The sequence below is a fragment of the Phyllosticta citriasiana genome (genome assembly GCF_038021145.1).
Source record: "Phyllosticta citriasiana strain CBS 120426 chromosome Unknown IWZ02scaffold_10, whole genome shotgun sequence".
Classification (NCBI taxonomy): Eukaryota; Fungi; Ascomycota; class Dothideomycetes; order Botryosphaeriales; family Phyllostictaceae; genus Phyllosticta; species Phyllosticta citriasiana.
The window spans coordinates 1087697-1099624 of NW_027117287.1; the positions used below are offsets into that span (position 1 = coordinate 1087697).

General features: G+C 56.9%; 2 protein-coding genes across 2 annotated transcripts; both read left to right on the forward strand.

Annotated features, from left to right (window-relative positions):
• Positions 1–1596: 1596 nt before the first annotated feature.
• On the forward strand, positions 1597–5536 carry IWZ02DRAFT_457623 (uncharacterized protein). Its single transcript, XM_066767947.1, has 3 exons — positions 1597–3110; positions 3167–3461; positions 3551–5536. Exons 1-3 carry the CDS (start codon positions 2034–2036, stop codon positions 5158–5160), a joined length of 2982 nt encoding a protein of 993 aa, XP_066620932.1. The 5' UTR covers positions 1597–2033; the 3' UTR covers positions 5161–5536.
• Positions 5537–8627: 3091 nt separating this feature from the next.
• Positions 8628–11609, forward strand: IWZ02DRAFT_381131 (alpha-glucosidase; the record flags this gene model as incomplete). Its single annotated transcript, XM_066765149.1, has 2 exons — positions 8628–9958; positions 10007–11609. 2 exons carry the CDS (start codon positions 8628–8630, stop codon positions 11607–11609), a joined length of 2934 nt encoding a protein of 977 aa, XP_066620933.1.
• Between the last annotated feature and the right edge of the window lie 319 nt (positions 11610–11928).

Here is an 11928-nt window from a genome sequence, read left to right on the forward strand (position 1 = left end):
AGGATATTTCGAAAATTTTGGGCGGAAGGTCGCGACAGGATCTGTGGCGGTAGGCGCCGAGCTTGTGCATATTTTTGGAAGAATCAGAGTAGAGTCGAGAGTTTCAAAGGAAGCAGACGAGAGACGAGCAAAGGGTTGAAACCGGAGCAGGGGGGAAGAAGGGGGAAGCGGCAGAAGCGCGCTACGATGAAATAGCGCGCCGAGGGTGGGAAGGGCTTACGGCCATGTCGCGTGGGCATAGGCTGGCCAGTTCCGGTAGGGGTGAGACGTCAACGGCGAGTTGTAGAGAGGAGGAGAGGTGGTGAAGCAAGCATGCATGCATGCAAGCATGCACCAGCGGCATCTGGCCTGGGCCTTGGCGGGATTGGTTGGTTGGTTGGATGGAGAGGAGCATGAGCATGCTCGGGACGACCCGTCGAGAGAGTCGGTCGAGTAGAGAGATGCACCAGTAGCAGTAGCAGTAGCAGTAGCAGCAGCAGTAGCAGCAGCAACAGCAGCAGCAACAGCAGCGGGCGGCAGTTGAGTACGAGAGATACGAGAGTCCAGGCAGTGGGCACCGAGACTGAAACACTTTCGGCACGTGGGGTCGCTGTGCCTGAGGTGGATGCGACGGCATCGGACAAAGAAAGGGACTGGACACAGTAAGAACAGTACGGTACCTAGACATTGGATTGGGCTGCGCCAATGAAACACCGGACGAGGAAAAGGGAAAAGAAAAGCGAAAAAAGGCCTGTATCGCGATCGCCAATGGGCCGGCTGCCAGGGCGATCCATGGATGAGCGAGATTGCTGTGTGTGTGTGTGTGTGTGTGTGCTGGTGGCCAGCCATCAATTTCAGGAGAAGCCGTCCGTCTCCCACGTCGTTCAGATTAACTGAGACAGTAACAACATCAACTTTGTTTGTCGGCCTACCTAGGCTGCCTGCCTGCCTGCCTGCCTGCCTCTTGTTGTTGCCTCTTGTTGTTGCCTCTACCGGCCGTCAAGTCCCTGCGACACCGACGCCGACGCCGACGCGCCTTAGCCTTAGCCTTAGCCTTAGCCTTGGCTGCTCTGCTCTGCTCTGCTCTGCTCCCCGACCCGCCTGTTGCGAACACCCTCCCTCCACCCCCCGCCCCCCTGCAGTCCTAGCACCCTCCCGAATCCAACGTCGTCCAGGAGAGACGCCCAATCACGCACTGCTCCACCTCTTCGCTAAGCTAACCCGAACGACGGGCAGCAGACAGACAACCACCGCAATCTACCACATGTGAACCTCTTTTACTTACCCTACCCTACCCTACCCTGCCGCCCTGCCTGAGTCTGTCTACTGTACTTCCTGTCTCCGCCGTCCGCCGTCCGCCGTCCGCCGTCCGCCGCCCGCCGCCCGACTCCCTCACAGACAAGACAGCTCCCACCGTCCACCATCCCCCCAGACCCAGACCCAGACCCAGACCCACGCCCGACCACACCATCAACAAACCTCCCACCTTGGCCGTCAAACCTCCCGATCCCGTCGCCGCTCTGGACCGAACCCTGATCGCCGCCCAGGAGCGACAGGCGCCAGCCAGCGAGGGCACAACAATGTCTTCGGCCGCTGTACAGCAGTCTGGCCCGCCCATTTCCAGTCGCACCCAGTACCAGCAGCCCTCCTCTTCTTACTACCACCACCAGCACCAGCAGCAGCAGCAGCAGCAGGCGTCCCCATCGTCGTCTGCCGCCGTCGCCGCCGCTGCCGGCCCCCATCAGACCAGCTCGCCTTCCCAGCAGCGGAGAGCCTCGCGGCGACCGAGTGGGAATGGCGAGTGCACACCGCAACAACCGCACCATTACTCGCCGTCCACCTCCAACGCCTCCGATGCGACCACGCCTCGCGCACACCCAGGCCCAACGTCCAACCACGCGTCGCCCGCTTCCACACCATCAGCTTACAATTCTCACCAAGCCGGCCCCGTGCCTCCGCCTCGCACCTCTTCCACCCACAAGGCTACTGCCGCGCCTCAGGATCCGTACACGACCTCGAGTCGTCCACCTTCGTCTCGCGCCGCTTCGCAGCACATGAGGGAGGATCCCGCCCAATCCGCAGTCAACGCTGCGCATCGCCGCCGCTCCCAGCAGTCGTCCAAGGAACCATCGTACCAGCCCACCGCCAGCTCCAAGAACAGCCCCTCGCACAGTCGCTCCGCGACGGCCGTGGGAAGCACGCCAATGGGCTCCAGTCTGCCCAGGGAGGACAGCACAGTCATCAATCGTCTCGTCATTGCCGATCCCAGCGAGGACTTTGCCCGCGAACAAGCCCGCATGGTCGAAACGCGCCCACAAGCCGGCGGAACCGACATAACGCCCATAACTGGTCTAGGACTGGTCGGCAGCGAAGGCGTCGACGATGGCGGACGCGGTGCAGGAAAGAGTCGGCAAGACCATTCGCGGGACAAGCCTCGGAGGGAGACCAAGTTTGGCGACTACATCTTGGGACAAACACTTGGCGAGGGTGAGTTCGGCAAGGTCAAGATGGGCTGGAAGAAGGATGGCGGCGTCCAAGTCGCTATCAAGCTCATAAGAAGAGAGGTCCTCGGCTCGAATCCAAGTCGGCTGCCCAAAATCTACCGCGAGATCTCGATTCTTCGCGGCCTACAACATCCAAACATTGTGCGATTGCACGAAATGGTGGAAACCGAGCGTCACATTGGCATCATCCTGGAATACGCCTCTGGAGGCGAGCTTTTCGACTATATTTTGAACCACCGATACCTCAAGGACAACTCGGCCCGTCGCTTGTTTGCTCAGCTGGTCTCTGGCGTAGGCTACTTGCACAAAAAGGGCATCGTTCACCGCGATTTGAAGCTCGAAAACCTCCTGCTCGACCGAAACAAAAACATCATCATTACGGACTTTGGCTTTGCCAATACTTTTGACCCCAACGATGACCTGGGCGACGAAATCGAATACAACTTGGGTAACAAGGACTTTGTAAAGAAGATGGGCTTGGATCTTGTTGGTGACAGCGGACATCGCCGCGGAGATTTGATGCAAACCAGCTGTGGTAGCCCGTGTTATGCGGCACCGGAGCTCGTTGTCAGTGATTCCCTCTACACCGGCCGCAAGGTCGATGTGTGGAGTTGCGGCGTCATCTTGGTAAGGCTCGGTTTCGGTCCCAACGTCTCACGACTGCTGCTAACAACCTCGTGTAGTACGCCATGTTGGCAGGCTACCTTCCGTTTGACGACGACCCTGCCAACCCCGAGGGCGATAACATCAATCTGCTCTACAAGTACATTGTTTCCACCCCTCTTACATTCCCCGAATATGTCACGCCGCACGCTCGCGACCTTTTAAAACGCATTCTTGTGCCCGACCCTCGCAAGCGAGCCGACCTCTTCGAGGTAGCGAGACACAGCTGGTTAAGCGAATATGCGCATGTCGTAGGATTCATTACGAGTAGCACAACCACCTCGAGCGACATTGCCAATGCAACGGTACCTGCAGGTAAGTCGTTCATGCAATTTTGCGCGACCCCCTTGGAGTCAAATCTACGTCACGTTGGCATAGTGATCCACGCGGCTAACCAATCATAGAAGACCCCTACGAAGTTCCACAGCTGGCACGCAGTGCCTCGGTCAGGGAAGCTAACAAGCCAACACATGTCTCAGTTGCCGGTGTCGGCGGCTTGCACCAGAAACACGGCCACATTGATCAGGCGGATACCGGCTCGCAAGCTAAACGGGAGCGTGACGCCAAACGCAGAACGGTACAGGTCGAGTACGTGGCGCCCCACACACAGACACAGCGAGGAGAGGCCTCTCCGCCGATCGGGTCCTCCACTGGGACCGCGTCGCAAGGCGGCGCTTCACGAACGCGTCTGCGCGTCGAGAACCAAGGCCCGGTCGAGGTGCCCTCTACGGATGGCTACACATCTGCGAGCGCCAACCCAAATCGCATGTCGACGGGGGCAGTCTCAGCGGCCGGCGTGCCTCCAACACGCCCGACCCGGGAAACCCAACGCGCCGTGTCGGACGTGCCTTTTTCCAACCAACCCATCACGTCATCCGCGCGCCCTTCGACTGGTGGGACCATGGGTGGCTCGTCTCGACTCCCCTCGCGTGGTAATTCTTACGGCCAGCCTGTCGCTGCAACCGTGGCAGCGACCAATGCGCAGGGTCGATTCTCGCAACCCAAGGGAAAGCAATATGTCATTTCTGCGCCCATGCCACAGGACCCAGCGCAACAAGAAGCTGGCGGGAGAACGTCCATGCAAAGAGAATCCTCTTCGACCTATCAACCGGTCAAGACCGAAGGGTCTACGCACTCGAATCGCGTTTCCCACAGACGCTCCAACACGGTCAGTGGGTTTGGCGAGAAGATTTTCAGGGCCTCTGGGATATTCAGCAGCGGGAAGCCGGCGGAGCCCAGCGGTCAAAAACAAAAGTCTTATCCTCCAGTCAGCATGACGAGTTCGATTCCAAGCGAAGGAAGCGGCGGCCACAGACGTTCGGCCGAATCGTCGCGGCGTACGTCTTTCAGCTTCAACCGCAAAACGAGCGAAAACGCTCCGCCGCGGGACAGATCCTCGCGTCGTTTCTCGCTGCTTCCTGCTGCGTTTTCTATGAAGAATTTCGCCAGCAACAAGGAGCCTGGCGCCGGGGATCGCCGTTCGTACCAGCCACCTACCCGTCAACGGGCATCTTCAAGGACCCAAATGGGCTATGGTCGCGACAGTCCATCTCCCAGTCCTAGCACCACCAACAGCACGCTTCCAACTGCGTACAACGACGAGCTGGAGCGCCAGCGCACCACGAGTACCCGAGACAAGCGCCGAAGCGGTCTCTTTTCAGGATTGCAAGCCTCGGCCCCTACACAACAGCCTCGTTACCCTGCGCCAACATCTTACCCCAATCATGGCGACGACGGCTACCAGTCGCAGCAAGGTGGCTATTACAACAGGAACGAGCCTGACCAAAGGCAGCAGCAGGCACAGCAGCTGCCGCACCGTCCGCAATACCCGCCCGGTTTCGACAGCAACGAGCAGCTCGGCTCGGAACCGAGTCAGGGTCGTGCACGGGTACTGCAGAAGAATCGCCGGTTCGCTGACGCATACGAAGATCAGCAGCGGTACGCGGGTAGCTCTGGAGCTGCCCGCAGGGTCATGGATCTATTCCGCCGACGCGGAAAGGCTCGCGGTGGTTGATGGGCGGACAACCGTGAAAACAAGATCTTAGATTGGGCCTCGACAGACAGGGTCTTTGCGCGTTTCGCGCTCTTTTGATGACATTGCTTGGCTCGGCACTTGTCATGGCGAGGGCCGGCGATTGGGCGGTCGGTCGAGGTGGTGGTCGCAATCATCGATGTTCTGATGCCTTGAGGCATCGTCGTCGTCGAAGCAGCGTGGGTTTGGAGTGGGAACGGGCTGGGCAATACGGCGAAGTCTCTTGTGTTTTGTTTTACTTTCCTTCTCACCATCCCTCTTCTTCTGACCCCATGTTCTCAACACGGTTTCTTCCTAGTAGTACTCTTTTCCCCTCTCTATCTCCCCCTTCCCCTCCTTTTTTTTTTTTTTTTTTTTTTCAAACCTGTTCACCGATCCGCCGTCCTGCTTGGGGGTCTCTAGCTTGCACCACCACTCTACAAAGTGTACGTTGTCAATGCACTACCTTTCGTCGGGCTGCATATCCGGCGGCGTTGTTGGGAATTGATTTCGGGCCTGGCATTTTTTCCCCTTGTTGTCTCTCCGTTCCATGTTACTATACAACCCCCCCTTTCTTTTTAACTTTCTCCAGAGAGTCTTTTCTACTTGGTCTTTTTCTTTGCAATTAGGTCGCTTTCTCTCTTTGTCCTCTTCCTCATTCCCCCGCTTTTCTTGTTCCTTGGCAGTGGCAGCAGTAGCCGCCGCCGCCGCCGCAGCAGCAGCAGCAGCAGTTGAGATAATACTTCCGGGTCATTCAAATGTTTTCTTCTTTGCCTCTTGATTGAATCCTACTACTACTGATTGACCCTTCATATCCAAATCTTTCCACTATGATACCTTGTTGCTTTCTCCTTTCTATTAATGTCTTGCTCCTTCTTCGTTCCTCTCTCTTGTCTCTCCTGATGGACGGACGGTGGTGGTAGAAGACGGCAAGGCACTCCATGTGCGCGCTACTTTGGCGTTTGCGCACGCCACCCGCCGTCTCCACGCCTCGTATCGCGGTAATTGTGGAAAGAAGTAGTGTACAGTGTTGTTGCGGCTCTGGGCTGCTTTGCACGCCGGGCCGGCTGGCTGGAGCGGCGGGCTGTGTGAGAGTGCTCCTCATATACGACCTAAGAGTGCTGTTGGGACCAGTGGGCTGGCTCCTTTTAATGTGTAGAGACTATTAAAAATGGACGCGCGTTCTGATAACTCTTCCTGTCCTCCTCATCCCATTTACTTGGCTTTTTTTTCCCCCATTCTTGCATTTTTGCCCCTCTCACAATCCATCCCTTGATACTTTCACCCTTGAGCTACTCCATGTTTGCCACCTACCACCCCATGTATATCTAGCGACCTATCCATTCTTATATTTGTAAATCCGTCCGTCCTCGCCCTCGCTCCGTCAATTTATCATCGACGCTGCTCTGCCTATTTGCTGGCAGCCATCTCCTTCTCTTCCTCCTCCTCCTCCTCCTCCTCCTTCTTCTTCTTCTCGTCCCTCAAATAATCGAACAATCATCGACCCACCAACATCGTTCTTGAGACACCATCGTCACTGACAAGCTGGCTGGCTGGCTGGCTGGCTGACTGGCTAGCAAATAAATCAGACATATCAACAAGTCAAAAAGGAGGGGGGCAGGAGCGGGCAGCGCTCAAGCAGGAGAGAGAATAGACGCGGAGACGAAACGAACACGTCGTCGCGCCAGTTGGCAGCTTCAGTCAAAGAATGGAAGGAACTTTGTCTCCCCCGTTTCACGCGCTGTTACCGTTGTTGTCGCGGTCGCTTTTGCCAGATATTATTGTCCATGTGTTGAAGAATTTTTTTTTTTTTTTTTTTTTTTGTTCTTAGTGGTGTTTTGAGCGCTATGTGGTGCGTTTTTCGTATCTGCGCGCGCCAGAGATGACAGCATGAGGGGAGGGGCGGTGGGAGCGGCCGGCTAGCTTCCCTCTGTCTTGCCTAAATTGTGCTTGACATGTTTTGTCTTGTTAGCCAGAGCGATGTACCACACCACACCATATCACACCACACCACCAACCAGACAAATCAGTAAAAGTCTCACGACAATTCTCGCCGCACAGCAGCTAGATTCGCGCCCCGAGATCCAAAAGGGCCGAGCGAAATGAGACGAGAGGCGACCATGGCACGAGATGGAGTGAGTGAGGTGCGGTCAAAACAAAAGCGGAAGCGGAAGCGGAAGCGGAGGTCCTGAGATAGTGGGGGCGTGGGGCTACCCCTTGTGCGTCGGGTGGGGCAGGTGCGGGGATTGTTGTTTTCTGGGGTTAGATCAAGGTCACCGTGATGGACAAGGGGGTAGGTAGGTGGTGTGGTGTTGTTGAGCGTGGAAGTAAGTGGTGGCGTGCGGTTCTCTTTGTTGTTGTTTTCTTGCTCATTTGACGTTGCTTCCGTTTTGTGCGGGAGTAGGGGGTCAGTCGGTACATGATGGGTGGGTGATGGGTGCGATGTCGAGGTCTAGCGAGTTGCTGCTAGCTTTTTGAATTTAGAGAGAGTATTCGGCAGGTAAAGCATCGTTTACCCTTGGCTGGTCAGCCCACGTCTCCCTTGTTGACCGACCTGGGTGGTCAGAGGAAAATGAGCAACAGACATTTGCAGTAGCCCTCCTTCCTCAACGCCTGACGACCGGGAGTGCATCGAAAATAAACCACCAACTCTCCGGCTCCTTTTTCATGTCCGACACGCAAGAAAGGTGACAGAATCTATGCATCACCTGCCCAACTCGTTCCTTCCTTGTAGTTCGCCCTGCTCAGTCTCCTACCCACAGCCGTTTGTTCTACCCCTGCCGCGCAACTCCACGCGCTCCTCTCGTTGGCTCGGTTACGTGCGTATGCAGCACACACTTACATACGCCGCAGTCGCGCTGCCACTGCTGTTGCTGTGTGTGATGCGGGCCTGCAGCAGCTCAACATACATGCGTGCGCCTGCAGCGTTGCTCCACTGCATCATGTCATCATCATCTCTTTCTTCCCCTCACCTCAACCACCCTCCGCGGGGTCATCATGTCCACCGCACATCGTATGCAGATGCTGTGTAGTGCCGGGGAACTGTCTTGACCAGCCAGCCAGGGCGAGCAGACAAAGTGGAGCTCGCTCCCTCATGGTCCTCTCTTTTCGTCCGGAGCCTCTGCCCGTTTGTCGAACGCACATGGACCGCCGCGCCGCTGCAGGACAGGACCGCGTGATGTAAGTGAGGATGCCTCCATGGTTTGTGGAGGTGCGAGAGCTATTCTCTTTATATCAGCGTTCCCCCCCCCCCCCCCTTGTTTTCCCACTAGGTTGTAGTAGACAGACGCTACTTCCAACGCTCAAGTCTTTTCTTGTTTAGCGGCGCGGCGCTCGCTTTCAACAAAGTCGTCCTTCGCTGTCGTTTCATCATGGCGTCACTGATTCGCGCATTCGCTGCCGGCCTCGTCATGACTGCCATTGGCGCAGTCCGCGTTCAGGCGCAGTCGTCGGCGAGCCCCGACCAGTCAATGGGCGCATCAGAGAGCTTCACTGTCATCACGACTCCTGCCGCTGCGTCAACAAGCTATGCGCCGCGCTTCACGGTCCCGGCAGACGCGGACACCGGCGCACCACTGATTGCGAATGTTGATGATCCCGAAGCAGTCGATGCGCAAGACGTCTGCCCCGGGTACAAAGCCTCGCGCGTCCGGAGAAATGCGTACGGGTTTACGGCAACGCTGAGCCTGGACGGCGAGGTATGCAATGTGTACGGAACGGACGTCGAGATTCTGGACTTGACGGTGCAGTATCAGAATGCGGATCGGCTGTCCATCAACATCAGCCCGGCCAACATCGACGCATCCAACAGCTCGTGGTTCATCCTGCCAGAGGAATTGGTCCCTCGGCCTGCGCTTGACAACGATGCGAATGCAACGATTGAAAAGAACGACCTGCAGGTGTCTTGGAGCAACGAGCCATCGTTTTCGTTCAAGGTGATCCGGCGGTCGACCGGCGACGTACTGTTCGACACGACGGGCAGCAAGCTAGTCTACGAGGACCAGTTCGTTGAGTTTCGGACGGCGCTTCCAGAAGGCTACAACCTATATGGGTTGGGCGAACGCATTCATGGGCTGCGTTTGAACAGGAATCTCACGGCCACCATCTACGCTGTCGACATCGCCAACCCCATCGACAGCAACAGCTACGGCAGTCATCCCTACTACCTCGACACGCGCTACTTTGAAGTCGCCGACAATGGCAGCTTATCGCTGTTCAAGGACGCAGACAGTGCCAGTGCAAGCAGCGAGTATGTGTCGTACTCGCACGGTGTGTTCCTGCGCAACGCCCACGGGCAGGAGGTCGTTCTCAAGGAAAACAGCCTCACATGGCGGCTGCTTGGTGGTAGTATTGATCTCTTCTTCCTTGCAGGGTCGACAGCGGCGGCTGTCACACAGCAATACCAGCAAGGCATTGTTGGTTTGCCGGCCATGCAGCAGTATTTTACTTTTGGCTACCACCAGTGCCGATGGGGTTATGCCAATTGGTCGCAGCTAGAGGAGGTTGTCGACGCCTTTGAGCGCTTTGAGATTCCTCTGGAGAACATATGGACCGACATAGACTACATGGAAGGGTACCGTGATTTCACGACCGACCATATTGCTTACCCTGCTGAGGAGGGTCGCCGATTTTTGGAAAAGGTGCATGCCAAGGGGCTGCACTACATCCCCATCGTCGACAGTGCCATTTATATCCCCAATCCGGACAACGCTTCGGACGCCTATGCAACGTACGACCGTGGAAACGCCGTAGGAGCGTTCTTGAATAATCCTGATGGCAGTCAGTACATTGGATCTGTCTGGTGAGTCAGTGCCACAATGGCTTGAATTGACGCTGACTTGTCTTCAAGGCCCGGGTACACCGTGTTCCCCGACTGGCAAGTCGACACAGCTGTGCCTTGGTGGACTGACGAGTTGGTCCGCTGGCACAAGGAGATCCCCTTTGACGGCATTTGGATCGACATGTCTGAGGTGTCGTCGTTTTGTGTTGGCTCCTGCGGCTCGAACAATCTCAGTCTGAACCCCGTTCACGCAGCCTTTTCGCTACCCGGCTCGCCTGGTAACCTTGTCGTCGACTATCCAGAAGGCTTCAACGTGACCAACGCGACTGAAGCGGCGGCGGCTTCGTCGGCCAGCTCGAGCCAAGCAGCTGCAACGGCGACGGCAAGTAGCTCGTCCCTCGTCAGCTATCTGCGTACCACGCCGACTCCAGGAACTCGCAACGTCAATCATCCCCCCTATGCCATCAAAAATGTACAGGGCGACCTTGGTGTTCACGCCGTCAGCCCAAACGCCACGCATTTCAACGGCGTTGAAGAATATGACGTCCACAATCTGTATGGACTTCAGATCCTTAACGCCACGTACCACGGCCTGCTCGATGTTCATCCGGGGAGACGTCCGTTTATCATAGGACGATCGACTTTTGCTGGGAGCGGTCGACAAGCGGGTCATTGGGGCGGCGATAACTACAGCCGTTTCGCGTACATGTATTTTGGCATCCCGCAGGCGCTGACTTTTGCGCTGTATGGCATTCCAATGTTCGGCACCGACACATGCGGCTTCAACGGCAACAGCGGTCTCGACTTGTGCGCACGTTGGATGCAGCTCAACGCCTTCATGCCCTTTTACCGCAACCACAACGTTTACGCCGCAGTGCCGCAGGAGCCGTACCGCTGGGCTACAGTCGCCGAGGCCGCGCGCCGCGCCATGGCCGTCCGTTATGCCCTGCTGCCGTACATGTATTCCCTCTTCCGCTCTGCCCACTCGAGTGGAGACACGGTCCTGCGTGCCCTGGCATGGGAGTTCTCCACCGATCCTACTCTTGCTGCCGTCGATACGCAATTTCTGCTGGGCCCAGCGGTCATGGTCGTCCCCGTCCTCGCACCCAACGCCAACCAGACTGCGGGCGTCTTTCCTGGTGTTGCCCAGGGCACCCGCTGGTTCGACTGGTATAGTGGGACGGAAGTAGTTGCGAAGCCCGGCGAGAACAAGACGCTGGATGCTCCAACGACGCATGTTCCCGTATTCGTGCGTGGTGGCCATGTCCTTCCTCTACAGGAGGCGCTACGGACGACAGCAGCAGCGCGGCAGTCTCCCTGGAGCTTGCTCATTGCGCTGGACAGCAGCGGTGAGGCGAGGGGTTCGCTGTATCTGGACGATGGGGAGAGCGTGGCCCCGAACGCCACGCTGAACGTAGTATTTGTAGTGGCTGGGGGACGGTTGAGCGTGTCTGCTTTCGGCGAGTGGGAGGACAGAAATACGTTGAAGGAGGTCAAGCTGTGGGGCCTGCAACAGGAACCGGAAACGGTGAAATTCGGCAAGACCGAGCTGAAAGATGATGGAAAGACGTGGGATAAGGAGAATGGTGTACTAGTTTTGACGGGACTCGGTGACGTGATGGGTAATGGGACGGCTGCGTGGAAGAAAGACTGGGTGTTGAGCTGGCAGTAGCGGCGAGGCCGCAAAATTCCCGAACTTGGGCGTAGAGAGAGAGAGAGACGTGGTGGCGATGAGACGTGGAATCTAGTTGAGACAATGAATTCCTCGAAAAGGCTCCAAAGGTGATGATCCACGTGGCCATGGCCCAAAATCATACAGCTTGAGCGTCGATCGAATTCAACTCGCTGGAGCGGCAAAATGATGACGCGGAGCTTTGCAAAGTGATAGTGTGGGTCATGTGCGGGAGCTCTTCAAGACAGCGGATTTCTAGCCGGACTCTGCAAGCGTACCTAGTCATTTGACAATCATGCCTGTTTTTGAGACGTAACCA